This window comes from Anabas testudineus, chromosome 21, assembly GCF_900324465.2.
Source record: "Anabas testudineus chromosome 21, fAnaTes1.2, whole genome shotgun sequence".
In the NCBI taxonomy this organism is placed as follows: Eukaryota; Metazoa; Chordata; class Actinopteri; order Anabantiformes; family Anabantidae; genus Anabas; species Anabas testudineus.
The window spans coordinates 5,619,633-5,637,096 of NC_046629.1; the positions used below are offsets into that span (position 1 = coordinate 5,619,633).

Genomic DNA, 17,464 nt, shown 5'->3' on the forward strand with positions numbered 1-17,464 from the left:
GGCAGCTGAAGGTATTTGCAGACCCTTTGTGAAAAAGCAGTGATTTAGGGCTTCAGTACACATGTCAGGCACACTGCAACACCTCAGAAAGTGGGTCTGCGTCTCCTGTCAGCACTAATTTACACTGAAGATGAGTCAAGCTAAGGAATCTCAAGCAAAAGAGAGAAATAAACACAAGAGGGCAACAGTTTACCAGAATTTCTGATTGGACTTCCTCAGATAAACTCACACTCTGTCTTATCAAAACCAGATCCTCAGATCCAAGAAATTAAAGCAGTGTAGCAGTATTTTCTCTTTCTCTTTTGCATATGGTCCACTGACCTCCCCGGGGTGGACTTGCATCCAGTAGAGTTCCCCAGAGAGCGATTCAGAGTCTGTTAAAATGTCTGAAATGTGTTAGGAGAGAAAGATCAATGGCTGAGACACGAGGATTATGGGATACGTCCAGTCAGCGTGCTGTCACTCAGAATGTGCTCAAAGAAACAGCTCAGGCACCAGATCACTCTCATCTCCGTCAGAGGACCTTGTTAAAATACTTGGTGCTTTATCTGCAATTGTTGAGTTTCATGTTTTACGGGGAGCTGGCCGCACTCTGCCATTAATCAATCAGTGGGATTGTTTGCATAGTTTGTTTCTAATGAAAGACGGCATGATGAAAGGCAAAGAGTGGCTGTTCCTCAAACTCAACCATTCTTTTCCACTTAGGGACCTGATGGATAGTTTACAGTATAAAACAAACCTGTTGTGCATTATGTCATAGCACTGCTCTGTAGGGTCATGTGCACCGCTCTTCTTCACTAATTCAGTTCCTGAGGTAGATTTGCGGTGAATATGGGTGAGGACAACTGGAGGGATAGGGTGATTTTTGAATGCTGCTGGAACAGGGGAGGGGGTGTATATAAGTCAAATAATGTGCATAATTATTGGAAATAATGTCCAGATATAAGGAGTGGAGCCAAATTATGAAATCATGCGCTTCTCTCCAGTGCATCACCCTGCTCATTATTTGAAGTCATGCTTGGAAAAACAGGTGTTTCCAATACTCGGTCGTTGTCTCCACGGTCCCACAAACCCTTTATTTTCTGATGATGGTTCAGATATGATGTTTCATGGCTGAAGCTGTACGCATGATAGGAAGTGATTGGAGAGAGCTGTTCAGATGACATGCATGTAATGGACGCTGATTGGCCCCATCTATATCCCTGGGGTCTGCGCCTGTGTAACAAGAGGGGAACCACAAAGCTGGAGGACTGATCCTAAACGCTGCATGTTCCTCTGTTTGGCGGTTCAAATGATTACAGGAGGATTTCTCTGTCTCTTTAAACAGGTGCCATATTTATGTGCATCAAGCACAACAGCAGTGCAGCTGAGTGCAGTTGGCACTCAAGCTTGATTCTCCATTCTCATAATAAACAGAACCAGCAGGGAGAAAATTTGTCTTTTTTGGGTTTATGATCGATGCATTGCGTCAGTGTTTGAAGCCCGTGCCTGTGATGTGGAGCAGAGCAGATGTGTGTCTTTTATAAGCGGAGAACTCGCTCTTGTGTGATTAATAATCATGTCATTTGTTGTTATTGTAGCCTAGAGGCTGTGACTGATTAGTACGTCAACTCCCACAGTTACAATATCAAACCCTGTTTTTAAACGTTAATCAGTAATTAGCTGTGAAATATAGAACATTGGGTGTGTAACAGCATCATTATTTTGTTGATTACACACTGTAAACACAATAATTTGTTTTATGTATGTGCTCCAAATTACACTGTATGAGTAACTCCTGTTTCTACTGAGTTTTGGAGATAATATCTACGTTGCATATTAGTCTAAACACAGTATGTTGTTAATTTTAGCAAAATTTAATTGTGTTAATGATCAACTTTAGGCTAAAAATCTATTGCTAACGATGAGGAAAAAAGCAAAATCATGTGCATGAACTAAAGCGTTTATTGAGCTTTTTATGTGCTTGGCACCTGTATTTACATTGTTTTTTTAAATGCCTCAAAAAGAAATACTTTGCTATTTCCCTTTTTCACACATTTGTATAACAGAATTGCCTGTGAAATTGTTGTTGCTCAGCACTTAAATACACATCTCTACAACACACCAAAACATACTTTAATTATTCTGTTTTTCTATTGCTTCTTTTATAATGTTTCACACTTTTAAGCTTATGTTATTGATTGCATTTGCCATCTTATATATATATACAGTATGTGTATATATATATATATACATATATATAAAATATATGTGTATATACATACATACTTAAAAACATAATCCACTCAAAAATAGTGAAGTCATTCCAGTCTATGAGGAAAACATGTTGATGAAGCTGTGTAGCTGCTGAAGACAGACTTGTTCAGTTCAGCTGATTGTGTCCATGTGTTCACCCTGTTTGGCACATCAACTGGCCACTACAGCACCCCGATACTTCATCTCCTGTGTGTATGTGGAGCAGTGAGTCATTGAGTGATATTGTCCAGTTGTCCCTTTCATTCCAGCCAAAACTTAGCATAGCATGACTGCGAACCACTGACCCCTTGACATTTCTACAACGATACGCCGCAAGTGCTGCGCGAAGCAAAACCTTGACAGCGAAGATTCTTTGGTTGCATGATGTCATGACTGGATGACCTTTGATTGCTCAAGAATGAGTCACTTGAAAAGTGTGTTGCGACTATTGCACCATAACATATTCACAACTGATAATCCCTTCAGAATCAGAGCGTGTGGGCTCCTTCATCTCTTTGTTTCCTTCCTTCTTCAGTGAGGTTGTTTCTTTACTTTTTCTTTTATTAATACAAAGATAATCAAATAACAGTTCTGCCCCACTCTGTAATGCTTTGTACATGGTGGAGTGTCTTTAAAAACAAAAGCATGAGATGATATCCGTGTCTGAAAGTTTAGTTTGAACCACAATACATTAGCGGTTCATGTAAAAACTCCAGTTCAACACCAAACCTGGTTCATTCATAAATTAGAGATTGGCCTCTCAGCTGAAAGACTTTACAAATACTGAAGATTGTGAGGTTTGATCCCAGTTTCTACACCATGTGCATAGACATCTGAGAAGAGGAGCCATACTGACGACCGTCACAGGAGTTGCTGCCCTGCTGGCCACTGGGGGCGTTGCCGATCATGTGCATAGTGTCCATGCTTCCGTTGGAAAGGTACTGGCGCTCGGCGAAGGCCCCGGCTGGAGACGAGGAGCAGAGCAAACCTCCCTGTGGCTTCTCTGGGCTGGTGGCCAGGCGAGGAGAAGTGGGAAAGTTGTATCCGTACAAGTTGTAAGGGTTGTGCAGGGAGAAAGCATTGTAGGAGCCCTGTTGCACATGATGGTGGCTCCCACTGAACATGTGGGCGGAGGAAGGAGGGGAACCAGATGAAGAGGATGAGCCAGAGCCGGAGCCACCCCCAGCTTGCATCACATACTGAAGCTGTGAGGCTGGGAAGGAGCCGAGCTGACTGCTGTATGCATCCATCTTGCCTCCAGTGCCACTTCCACTGCCACCTCCAGTCAGGGAGGCATGAGTGCCGCCCTGCATGCCGGCAGCAATCAAGGAGGAAGTCCTCTGTGGCAGGAAGGAATCAGAGGGCTGAGCAGAGGACACAGCACCACCTGCAGCCTGGAGGCGTCCATAGGAACTGTCGGCCAGGCCCCCATAGCCCTGCAGAGCCGCCATGTTGTTGCGAGCACAAGCTGGGTACTCTGATAGTCCCAGGTTACAGAGCTGACTCTCCCTGCAGCCCACATTGAAGGTGTTGGGAGCAAGGTGGAAGGTCGGAGGGGAGCAGGAAGGAGACAGGAGGTGTGCCGCACCTGAAGGGGACGGGGTTCCTGTGCTGGACGTGGTAGGAGAAGTACCAGTGCTTCCACCTGGGAAACACACAAATACAGAGAGAATAAAATGCAGTAGCAAAAGTTTAATATAGAACCAATCAGTGCAAAGATTATACTCAAAGTCATTCATAAGAATCAAGAGAGACGTATTGAAGACCCCTGGACTAAACTCTGTGTAACCGACGGTGGTGTTTGTGTTGTTGGGGTTACTTAGAAGGCTAAAGTTCTAAACTCTGACAGTAAACGAGAAAGTGACATGCATCCCTGCCCATCTACCTCTGACCTCCCTGTGCAGAGTAGTAAAAGATTTCCTTGTGTGAGTCTCTCATTGCCAGACATCCACATCCTTTCTACTGTGTTGCAGTGCAGGAAAAATGTCTTCCACAACCGGTTGCAATGTGTAAAAGTTAAAAATATATGTCTTTTATGTGGCCACAGAATAAACCAAAGAATCTGAAAGTCCAAAAGTCTTCATCATGAAGATGTATCTCCTAAGTCTGAGCACATGTAAAGAGCCGACAGAAGCAGAGTCCAGTAGGAATCGCCAACAGGGTAATTTCCCAGTGGTCCACATGCACTGAGTCAGACTAATTAAGTATACACTGAACTATAATATGAATTCACCTGTGGCCAAGTTAATAAATAACTTTGATCCCAACGGACTTTCTCAAACTCCAACCCTCACACTAATTGGTGTTGGAAACTGTTCTGGGAGATCACGAACCATATCGTGAAATATATTACTGGTACGTGGAGATAAATGTGCACCATGTCTGGTCAGCAGAGCCACCCCAGCTCTTTCTTCAATAAAAAGCCACACGCTCCAAGTTTTAGACATGTACTATATGGACTGGATTGAAAAGGGAAAGGGGGAGAATATATATATATATATATATATGTTATGGCACAAATTGTATCCACTCAGTCCAAGTCTTTCAGAGTGAAATGATAGCTGTGGGATCCCAGTCGCATATTTTTCTATTTATGAGAATTTGGCCAAGGTTCATTTTGCTGTTGGAGAAATTCAGTTTGAAACCAGAATGAGGAGGAAGCATAACTAAATAATCCAGAACTTGCTTGGCTGTGGTTCTGATTTTGAACCATATGCCTTCGATAATAACGCTGCATCACTGTGCTCTGCTAAAGATGAAGAAGGGGGTTGTAGGGGGAAGAACAGAGGGGAGAGAGAGTAAGAAAGCAGCATAGATATATGTAGGAGGACCGTTTGGTGATGTCATGTTTTCCTCTGGTTAGAAGGGCCCGAGGTGCTTCAGCGCTGAAGGGGGAATCGCTGATCACTTGAAGGGAAAAGGGTGTCTACTGCCGTTAGGGCAAAGCTCCACACTGCACACGTACACCGCTGTGTCCTTACAGGGGGACACAGGGTTCACTGGCAGCGCAAGGACTTTTAATTAAATCCCAGTCACCTTGGAGGAGTTTAATGATAACAAACACATGTCATCGGCTGAGACAAAATCCTGAGTGTCACGTCATACTGACCTCCAGAGGTATCCCAGATAAGGTCAGTGAGAGACCAGATTTTAAAGCGGCGAGGCCCTTGATATGAGCCATGACTAAGACCTTGTGCCGGTGTTGGAGCGGATACAAAGGGAGGTGGCCCAACTGACGCTGACTCGTGTTGCGGAGTCGTCCAAAAGCCACAGGATTTGTTTAACAATTTTATTTTCAAGGGCTGCGTGTGATGTGAAAAGTTCAGTAGACACAGTCTGACCTGACAGAGTAGCAGCGTATGGCCAAGCTCACATGAAGGACAACCATAGCTGATGTAGTGTGTGGTGATATATGCAGGGAAACTATGCAGAGGGAGAGTTCAGATTGGTACAACACATGCACCAGTGTCATGCTAATTACCCCGGTACACTACCACACAGTGTAGAAGTTAACTATGAAGTCATTGTGACTTTATGTTTTATTGACAATTATAAAGAACATAAACAAATATCTAACATTTAAAGAGATGATAATGAACACAAAAAAGAATTGAGACTACTTGTTGACAAATAACTACACTATGACGTGAAGCCGCAGAGGTTTTAAAAAGAGCTTTAGAGGATTCAGATCATTGTAAAATGAGCAATAGTTTAACATCCGCAATACACAATTAACTGACAATTCAGGTTAAATTACTTTCTATGGAGTTTGACATCTACACACCTTGTTGTTTCTGCATATTGGTGAAATCTTCAAATGTGAGGGTCCTCACAGGAGGTCTCCAGAAGGCATAGGTCTCCATGATCGCCTCGAGGCCAGTCCTGATTTCAGAATAACAAAGGATAAAGCAGTATTTTAATTATCATGTCTGTTCTAGCATGAATTACTAGATTTTACTAACACTTCTTTATTTTCATGGCATGAGAAGTGCAACAACAAGCATAACAAAACCTCAGAAACACTTTGAGAAATATGTTTGTATTATTTCATTATTATTATTTTATGTATTCAGTCCTGTAGATGCAGTCATTTGTATTTTGATGTTGTTTTCAGTCTTACTGTATAGAAATTCTCTTCTTTTAATCAGTTTTTATTTATTCAACACCAACGACATTTCTTTTTTCTATCTATCTACTTCCCTGTAGGTAAAGCTGCACATACATGATGGTTTCAGTGTCTTGCTCAAAGATAATTCCATATGTGACCTGGGAGAACTGGGACTCGAACCACAGCCACCCTAATAATCCAATTCAACTACTTTAAAAAGTAGTGTGGTTTTATGATGCCTTTAATAATAAACGACTAATTCAATTTACGCATTTCGACAACAAGTGAACATTATAAACTTTATACAGTTGGAACTGCAATTGATTGTGCAGGTGTATCTAATAAAATTGCCACTAAATGTACTTTATCCACTGTTTCTGTGGAAGTGCTATGAAAAGAAAAGCTAGTTTTATATTAATAGTCATAAATAGTCATAAAGCAGGTACGTGTGGGTGTGACTAATGCATGAGTGGAAAAGGAGGAGAGATGGATATGGGTGAGAAACAGAGAGAGTATTGGAGCAGAAGTCTTGAGAAAGATCAGTTGAACAGAGAGAGGAAGTGATGTTGGTTAATATTTGTGTCTGAGGAAGGCTGGTGGTAAATGAGTCAGTCTGAATGAGAGAGTGTCAGACAGAGAGGGGGCGGGAGAAAGTGGAGTCCTGCTCAGAGGAAACTGGAGCCATTAAAAAGGAGCACGTTTTTAGTGTGCACATAAATCTGGGTGACGTTTCATCTTGAATCTGTACACAGTTCTCCGTCCTGCTTGATTTACTTCCCTGCACACTACTCAGCCTCGTCCCAGGGAAACCCGCACCCGTCACAGCTCACCATGTTGTTTTAGGGCCACTAGCTGCCTGGCTGTGGCAGCTCGTTAGTGCGCCATGCTAATCGGCCCGGCCCCTTCTCATCAGTGCACTCATTCATACAGTCACACTGCTGTGGGACCAAAACCCAACAAATGAGCTGTATCGCTCTGCTGGGCCATAAAGCCCGGTCACCAGACACAACTGACAGCACCACCATGACTTACAGTTCTACATTAAGTCGCTATTTAAAAGTCAGAAAAGGGAAAACAAGTTGGTGCTTAATTTGAGAATTAGCAGTGCAGGTTTGCCCTTTTTATTAATCTGAATTTTCCCTCAGTGTGGAGCTCGTTGGTCACGATCCAAAGCGAACAGGCTGCTGATGCCTCCCTGCAAAAACTCTAAGTAAAACTCTTATGTTTTTAAATAACATTCATATAAAACACTAATCTAAACAGTTTTAATGGCACGTGGCAGAGCAACAAAAAACTAAGGATGTCACACCTATTTCTGTTTGTTTCTGCTGTTACACTTTATTTTGCTTGAATTCACTGCAAACAGAAATTTAAGAATGATGATATATAAATAGTTGTTGAGCAGCATTTCCCTTGTTTCTAAGTGTCTTTGATTTTCTTTTGTGTTAAAATCACAGACTTTACTGCAGAAACAACGGCTTGTTAAGTATTTTAATAAAAATAAAAAGAAAGAATGAAATGCTGTTTGTATTCTTTCCAAAAGTCACTTTTCAAATTCCTTAAAATAACAATTAGAGCTCAGTGAGGGAGTAAAGGAAAAGACAAAGGATCCTGCCTAATCACAAATCTTCGGTTTATCATGACTGACTTTGAACATTTGAAGGTGGAGGTGCAGCAGCAAAGTGACAAAATAAGTGAAGTCTTTTACATATTTCTAATTTGTACTATGTTTAGAAAATCTGATTAAAACATGTCTTGTGTTTTTTTTTTATGTGTTGCTCACGCCCACAAATTAGATCACCCGTTATTAACCGGGTGGGCTGCACTTGACACTGATCCAACCACAAGAGGGGGTTCTGTTGCTTTTATTTCAATAGTTTTAAATATAAATATTAATCTTTTCTTCTGCTTCTACGTTTGAATGCTCCTTTTTTATAATAGCAGCATAGTTGTCATCTACTGAGATGCACATTATATTATCTTTATATAAAATTATAAATAAATTATACTTATTATATTTTGAGCTCTTGCCCACTACAGTATTCTCATTTACCTGAAAATCTGCAGGTTTGTCTTGATTAAAAATTGGGAACTGAAGGACCTGCAGTTACAGTATATTATCCAGCCTTATCCAGAGTGACACACAGTGTGGAACCACACAAGCTCCTAAATCACCATAATTATGCAAAAGAAGCAGCATTCGACTCAGCACACTAACACGGACAATTAGAGATTGAAAAAAAGCAGGAGAACAAACTACAAGATTCAGAATGACTCTGAAAAGAGTTTGTAAGGTGACAGAAGATGAGTTCTCTGAATTGCAACAAAACAATTCCCAACAGGACCGAAGGAAGGAATCACGAGCAGCACAGTACGTGAGGATAAAATCAGTTTTTCTCCCCTCGGACAAATCTCTCTTTCTCTGTTATCTTTTCATCTGTAGCTTTCCTGCAATGAAATTCTAATGCCAGTTCATAAATCAAACCGTCTATTGTTTGAAAAATGAAAAAAGATGTCTCAAATATCTGTGTGCCAATAATGCAGACCAGATGAGGGGGCTGCTTTCATGTGCGGAGGGGTCTGGTGGTTCAACACACCCATGCCTTCCCCCTCGTCTCCTCTGCAAATGTTATATATGATAATTCAGACACCGAGAGAAAGAGGAAGGAAAGTAGGCAGAAGGAAAGACGGAGAGCGGCGTGGAAACAGCTGATGCAACAGTTGAAAGAGCGGCAAAAGTGTGTATGAGAGACTGTGGAATAAAAAAGCCATGACTGCAGTGTTAAAAATGATTTTTAGGTCAAAGGACGTCTAGACGTCTAGGTTAAAACAGGCGTAATTACATTTAACCCAACAGCTTTTTATGATTACACTATATCTCAGTCTGAGGCAGGTTCTAACTATGTGCTAAATAGTTTTTTTATGGCTTCATGTAACTAGATGGCTTTAAAAAACAAATTCATAGGGGAGAGATAAACATGAAATGAATAGTCCATGAACAGCTAACTGTACATGCTGGGAATACAGAAAAATTTATATCATATTATTTGACTGTGAAAAAGTCAGCAAATAATTGACATTTAGGAGTAAAGATGGTAAAAAAACTGACACACTTACAGCTAAAAATGCAAACGGGGTCATGAAGACAACGTGGCAGGTTGTTCTGTGCAACTTCAAGGTACTTTAATGGAGTATATATTTATATGAACTGACTTCATTACATTTTAGATATAATATTGTCCTTTTTGCCCCAGTTTATTTTCATTGAAGGTGCAGATACTAAATGCTAATGATGTATTATGATTAATAAACTGTTTATAAAGCAGATACTTTCTGAATACTCAGCTGTTACTAACACACTAGTGATGCTTACACCAATAATTATAAACTAATAATATTATGCACTATTGTTCAAATGTTTGAGTCACTTAATATTCTCGTTTTTCATTAAAACGTACATTTTCAGTTGTCAGATCAAATTTACAAAAAGGTTTTCTAATGATGAATGTTTGACAATATAAAATTACCATTACCCGCATCCTGCTCTGCTGCGCTCTGCCATGTTCTGCACAGCCCTTCAAATATTAGTCATTATTCAATTACAGTAAATAAGAAGCTGCAAAACGGACCAAACGAAGAGAAGTTGATAAGATAGAAAATAGATTTTTTACATGTTTCTGCTAAATTTATATTTTAAAAAAAGTAAATACTGTAAATTTAAGATCTGAACATTATTTAAAAGGCACAAATTGAACAAATCCAGACTAGACTGTCACATTTATGTCATCAACAGCATTCAGAGTCTCAGTTGAACTTCAAGAAATATAATTGTTAGTGGAGCACTGAGCATGAATTTGAGCTGAACTGAGCAAACAGATGCTGTGATGCTAATATACCTGTTTCTGCCCGAGTCCCGGAAACCTTTGGCGAATGGGTTACGGTCAATCTTTAGTCTTGTAATCTGCAAACAAGAACAGAAAACAGAGAACAAAGATGTTTGTAGCATGTAGCATTGACAGTTCGAGAGGTTTAACTATGGTCAACATGTCAAACATCACCTGAGATGACAACTTTTAGAAGACAAAGACGTCTTCACTGTGGTTATAAGAGAACTTTGATGAACTTTGAGTTGAGATTTAGTCTCTACTGTGTATTTATCTGGCTTGAATTTGTAGGTATGTTTGAAATGTGCTTCTGAATTCATCATATTTCCACATAAAAGTTCTGCAGGAAATGTTTCAGGGATTTAAAGAAAATTCCAACATGTGTGGATTGAATTATATTTGCATGATCGTGACTGTAAAAGAATAAAAACTAATTTGTGAGACATCGGATACCTGCTGGTTTTGGTAGGCGGTGACGGTGGTGAAGACGGTTTCAGGGAAGCTGAAGGTCTTCACTCCCTCGCCGCTGGGTACTGGCTTGTTTGGAGACAGGTCGCTGCTGAAGTCCTTCCTGATGACATGAACGCGAGGCTGATACTTGTGCATGGAGTGGAGAATAATCTGGAAATATGAGGAGAGAGAGGAGAAAGTTTCTTTATGTCCTTCCTTGTCCAGGAGACAATTTGAAGCCCAATTGGAGGAAAAGTTGAATCAAAATTCAAACAAAAGCAAATCTAGTCCAGGAATTTCTCAGGAATCTGTAAGTGCACCTCTAAAGTTTAATTTATTTGTCTGCAAACACACAATACATGCACTTCCTTCCTCACATCAATTAGCTCCTCTGACTCTCTGTCAGTGAAGCTAAGCGGAAACTGAGTTCACACTGCGATGACGCTCGCAGGAGAGCCGAGGATTATTTCACAGCAGAGCGGAGGCGTCAGACGGTGTCGGCCCCAGCCTCGCCTCGGGGCCTCGGTCTGCTCTTGATTAATCTGAGAGTGAGAAAACCTCCCCAGAGCCAAACTCCCCAGACCGCTCCCCCCCTTTGCCTTCCAACTCTGCTACAACAGAGGGGGTCATTTCAAACCAGGGCTGTGGGGGGAAAAGCAGTATCAGAAACAGCCTCTTTAATGTTCCAGACCTCAAATCTCACAAACTCAGACACACAAATTAGAACTGGGCTGCTGCATAGAAACACTCACATGCAGGTTCTAATCTGAAATCCTCGTTTTTGGCCTCCATCTGTGTCAACGTTCATTTCTGTAGTGTTGTAGCACACTCTGCTTGGAGATCACCTGCCAGTCAAACTATGTAGGAGGTGCTGTGCAGCACCTCTTTCTCTGTTGTTCAGTAGATGTGCAGAATTATTTTCCTGCTGCTGCTCTTTCAATTCATAAAACTGCATTTTCTTTTCTCATCTTTATGTATTTTCCACTTTGATAATTTTAATCTGCAAATAAGGGGCTGCACAGTTTTCAATCAACTTTCAATGTGTGTGTTTAGAAATTGTAACATCTCAAAAATAAAAGAAGTTCTCTACCAGACAACAAGTGTTAAATCGTTAAGTGGTTCCATGTTGAATCACAGTCATGTACTAGCAATAGAGATTTCAAAATAGACACGCATGCAGCTGCCTTGTGGCCCAGAGCAGAGTCATGCTTACAGTTCCCAGCCGGCCCGAGGTGAAGTAAAATCAGAGCGGATCACACAACTGACACGCTGAACTCAGAACAAACGACTCGGAGAGCGGCCAGAGGACACGAGCTGACAGTTGTTCACGCTCAAATACAATTAGGCTAAATAAGTGATGTTTTCATTTGGTGGTAGGTAATGACGTTCTTTGAAGCCCCTTTGAAAACGGTCTGGACATTCACACGAGCGAGACACCCAGCACATCTGTGGTGTGTATCTCCCAAAAAGCCAAATTAAGTCATGTAAAGCATCATTTAGACGACGGCGGAGCCTGAAGCCAAATATAATGAAAAACACGTTAATGTCCATCACTGTTTAATATTCAAAACCCAGCGAGGTCCCCTGTGAAATTACATAAAGCTACAGACAAGAACAACGAGGTCTTCAGGTCACCAGTAGTGACAGTTCTGTACAAAACCTCCTGCATGATTCACTCGGCTGAAGAGAAGCAGGCAGATGTTGAAAACAGACTATATAGAGAATTCTTCAGAGGAGTTTTGAATGCAGCACAGCATTAATAAACTACAGTGGAATGGCTCATTAACAACAAAGCAACAATCTTTTTGGCCAGTCCAGCCCGCTTCAGCGTTTTATTAGATTTTCCCATAGACAGAATGAGACGAAGACAAAGTCTGAAAATCCAACATAAAGGGCGAGACTGAGTGCTGGTAGCTTCCTGTGCAACATCCTCTTTGCACAAATGACACCAAGCTGCTGGGTTTGATGCTATGATAAGTACATTTTAATCAGTTTTTTAATTTGCAAGAACGTTTGTTAGGATCACAGTTCAAAATGCATCAATATGACCAAAACATATTACTGGTTTGACTTTTTATGTATTTATTTTAAACATGCAGGGCCACAGTCAGTGGTAGAATGAAACAAAATGTAGTATTTAGCACAGTTTTGTGATGCTTCAGTGCATGACGCACTTATTTTATCACTTTATACTTCAATATAATTATATAGCAGCTACAGTTATAGTATGTGTAGTTATTTTACAGGTGTATTTTTAAAGCATATGGTCAAATTTCCAACATAAAAACTAAGTAATTCAATTTAGCTCCACCTTGTTGTTTTTTTTAATTAGGTAATGAATCCAGATGCTTCTTTCAGCACTGACCACAGTGAGAACAGTGTTTTATTGTGTTTTCAGTAACTGTAACCAGAGTTATAATCTAGTTTTAATAAATCATACAATCAATCATAATTATGAATGTCTCATAATTTATGAGCTGATAATATGTTTTGTATGTTAGAAGTATTTTAATTACATGTAAAACTGTTTTTTTTTTTTGTTGTGTTTTTCTTTTCTATACACAGAATATATAATTATCTGCTCGCTACTAGATTTAAGCTTTAATTAGAATCATTTTATTGGAAAATGTATTTTGCTGTAGTTTTCAGTTAAACCTACAAATTTCATGATGTGTTTACAAACTCACGGCGGCACTGTTGATCAGTCTGAAGGACGACGTCCCATCTGAGACATAATAAATATTGCGTTTTCACACAGGCTTTGCTTCTGTTGTGCTCTGTGACGTCTGATGATTCATGACACGTACGGTGTCTGTTTCTGATGAGGCAGACATTTCACGACACCACAAGTCAGGAGGATGAGCGAGAAGTGCTGAGGTTTCCCACACAGGAAGCTCCAAAATTAATTTCCTTTGGCCTCTAAACACCCACCGGGGGAAACAAAGCCCTTAAACTGAGCAGCGGGAGAGGAAAGACAACCTCCCCTCACTTGGAGGGAGCCCTGCATGTGAACGGTCGCCCACAAACACCCATATGTTATTACATTTGTCACCACGGAGCTGATGTGATCATCTGCAGAGCTGTGACAGAGCGGGAACCTGCCAGACCCTCACACAGCTCAGTACAATAAACCGGACGCCGCCATTTTGTCGCAGCACTGGAGACATGTTCGAAATGGTACCTTCACTACACAACTTTTACACATCATCTCTGTATCGATGCTGATCACTGAGGAGGAACTGATTTGCCGCAGCTCCTCTGTCTTTTCTACACTTTTTTCTCCCGTCATGACTTTGGTTCAGATGTTATCTTGTTTGTATCCAAAGCTTCAGCAGCTAATTAAAGGACACGGAGCTCACACAAACATGAGATAATTCTGGATTTGCTATTAATTCAGATTAGAGCTCTTCCACCAACACTATATAGGACCCCAGACTAACAATAAAAACTACAAGTGAGGCAGCCATGTTGTTTGTAGTTGTTGTGCCTCTTTGTTTCTCTTTGTAAAGCTAAGATCTTTTCTACCAGCCACTCAGAAACTGCACAGATTGTTTATAAAGAGTTAAATTGCAATGCTGCTTCACAAATTTCTCTCATGGTAAAGCTTTGTGTCATACTATATTATTTATTTTATTACTTAGTTGAGTATTTTCTTAGCTTTTATTGCAGATTTAAAACATAAGGTGCCAATCAATGCCAATAATAAAAAGCCAACATGGTTTTCCTTTACCTAATATTGTCCCTTTCCAGTGAAACCCATTTCTAACTATAGAGAAGGATAAAGTACGGGATACAAATACGGGACTTACTTTAGTTTTCTGCCCACTTGGTGATTATAAATAAGGTAAGCAGTAAATCAAACAAATTGTGGTCTAACTTGTTGCATTACAGTTAAATATTTCACCTACAAAACCCACAGTACATATACAGAGCAGCCAAGGACCAATAAGAGACTTACTTTAGCTCACCACCTCTGTTACTGACTGGATGCAAGCAAGGCAGTAAATCAGACAGATTGTGGTCAGACTTAAGTTTAAGCCCAGTGGTGTGGCTGCTGGAGCATTCTACAAATCAAATTCGGTCATTAAGTGCTTTTAACGAAACCGTTTCATTACTAAATGCTTTATGGAGCCATGAAGGAAATGAATATTATATATTAAAACAAGGGCACGGGTTCAAATCCCCGACTTCTAATGTCTCTCAACGCTAATCCACAAACCTACTAACATTCAGTCCATCTTCAAAGTGGGACGGAGGGCAGTTTGTGTGATGCATCGCAGAAAATTCAGAACAAGCCTCACGACTCTGTGAGTCATGAAAGTATAAAGAATCATTTCAACTTTTCTTTTAAGCAAACACACTGTGAGAGAGCCGAGGCACAGGCACGGCTTCAACGGTGCATTAATTTCTGCAGCACTGTGGAATGACATGAGGCACAAAATTAAACTAATGAATCACAGCTCAAACATTTCAACCCAGAGCGCTGCAGCTGAAATAGCTGTCTTCTTTACCGCAGGACCCCATGCTGAGTCAGCACTATTTTTATGCCAGTGGCATCTGATTGGTCAGTGGATGCAGGAGAATCCAGCAGCAGTGTTGATTAATGCTAATACAATCAACTAGATTTAACTTTTACTTTAACCTTTGTTGAGTTACAGTAAAAAAAAATCTATTAATTAATAAAGGAAGCGTCTAATTTATCATGTCTGTTGAATATTAGCTCCTTTGCTTTATTACTGTGGTCTAAATATGGTCATAACAGCGTGTTTCCCCACTTAATATTTATGTTGCAGCATGTGAAAGTATTCGGCAGCACAGAATTTGTCAAACAGAAAAGGTCCCTTACGTGTCCCTGGTCGTCCAGCTCGTTGTTGGTGAGCTTGAGCTTGTCGAAGCTGACCACCTGCCTCATCCACGTGTCTCCTGAGGCCAGAGAGTCCGGGTGGATGTAGACCCGAGGAGGAACGGGGGAGTCCGCGTTTCCTGCCACCATCCACTTGGAGCTGTGGTACACGTACCTGGAAGACAGAAGCACATTTGAAGTACTGGTAACTCCACTAATAAATAAATGAGCTGATTAATGCAGAAACACCGACACTGATGCTTCTCTCCTTCACGTATCGCTAATTTTATTAAATGCATTTTCTAATCACAGCACAAATTCTCCCTCATCACTTCACTGTTTTGAGAACTATTAAGACTCTGAGATTACATCAGGGTTGAGTGGGATATCATAAAGCCTGTTTGGATTTCACAAAGGCTCAAGCGCCTCTGCTTTTTACACTCCGCTGGAAAACAAACTCCAAACACTCGACCACGTTGCCACAACACCGGCTTTTCAAACTCCCCCTTTGTTTCTTCATTGTGCTTGAAATTTCTGCATTGCTGCATAGTTTCAATTAAGCGGAGCCATAATATTTGATGATGTTGTGAGTGAGTTTGAGGGCAATGGGGCGTCCCACCCATTAAACAGCAGGGAAAGAGAGAAAGAAAGAAAGAAAATGGCTTTTATTGTCGCAGCGTCCACAAACAACCAGTCATAGTATTCTCTGTCTACAAAAAGGGAGGGAAGGGAGAGAGACGAGAGAATGAGGAAGATAAAGTGGATGTACATAAAGATAAAAAGGTGGAATGAGAGAGAAAGAGAGAGAGAAACCTAGAACAGGAGAGCGAGGTAAAGAAGAAGTGGAGAGACAGTGTGAAGCACAGCTGTTTGCCTTTAGTTCTGGCCGGGCGCTCAGTCGAAAGTGTTTTATCTGCAGCGTCTCTGCCAAAGTCATCACTCACTCCTGAAACATGGACAAAACTCTCATTTGGTCCTTTTGTTATAGCCTCAAAGGGCTGCACCACCCCGCTACACACACACACACACACACACACACACACTCGTAAAGCCTAAGTATAAATACACTGAAATACAAGCAAAAATACACACTCGGCCTCCTCCTGCCACAAAAAACACAACTGGCTTTAAAGAGCAATGGGAGCGTTTTGAAGGATGTTGGTGAACATGCTGTTTGGCAGCCATGTTAGAGGTAAAGTCAGTTCTCTGTCACCTATAACAGCGTAGAGTGTTTTAAACATGACATTCATAATCAACACATCATCTACATTCACAACAGGAGCTCAGCAGTTTACTCATATCTGCTCCACCTCCTCCAATATCAATAATCAAAGGCAGCTCAATCCCTACAGTCCTCGTGTGTCCACGAGCAAGACGCTGAACCCCTAATTGGTCAAGATGTGTGATTTTTTAGTCGCTTGAGATAAAAGCATCCAACAAATGACTGAATGTAAAGCCAACGAGAGATTTGACATGTTGGACCAGTTCAAATCAGAGCTCTTATTAAAGGATCTGTGCACACGAGAAACATGTAAATGTGTTTTAACGACAGAACTTCTATTTCCTTCCCTCCACGGCCACACACAGCTAACAGCTCTTACTGGTATTTGTCCCGTTCTCCATCCTGTTTGTTAAATAAAACGCACTGAAGCCATCACCGGAATCCAGTTTTCACCAGACCTTCATAACTGAGCGAGATTGTTCTGAGTGGTTTGCAGCGACCACATGGTGAGATGCATTAATAAGCTCAGATGGACTTTGTTCAGTTTTTCTACATTAATGTATTATGTTTTATTGTTTTGTCATTTCTCCAAACAAAGACCAAAACTGAACTCAGCTGTGCAATTCAACCCAATACCCCCAATAAAACATTCAATAACCATCTGATGTCTCAGCTACGCCTTCAGCCATCGTGTGAGTTTTCATCTACACTTTCTATACGTG

The 17,464-nt window shown here is 40.8% G+C and overlaps 1 protein-coding gene across 1 annotated transcript in view; it reads right to left on the minus strand.

Moving 5' to 3' along the window:
* Window positions 1-1,975: 1,975 nt before the first annotated feature.
* The window catches only part of tbx15 (T-box transcription factor 15), a 28,929-nt gene continuing 13,440 nt past the window's right edge, over window positions 1,976-17,464 (minus strand). The window contains exons 4-8 of the mRNA XM_026376634.1: window positions 15,524-15,695; window positions 10,681-10,848; window positions 10,240-10,304; window positions 6,020-6,117; window positions 1,976-3,880 (exon numbers count right to left, since the gene is read on the minus strand). Coding sequence (XP_026232419.1) covers window positions 3,048-3,880; window positions 6,020-6,117; window positions 10,240-10,304; window positions 10,681-10,848; window positions 15,524-15,695 — 1,336 coding nt within the window. The 3' untranslated portion in view covers window positions 1,976-3,047. The remainder of the gene's footprint in view (window positions 3,881-6,019; window positions 6,118-10,239; window positions 10,305-10,680; window positions 10,849-15,523; window positions 15,696-17,464) is intronic.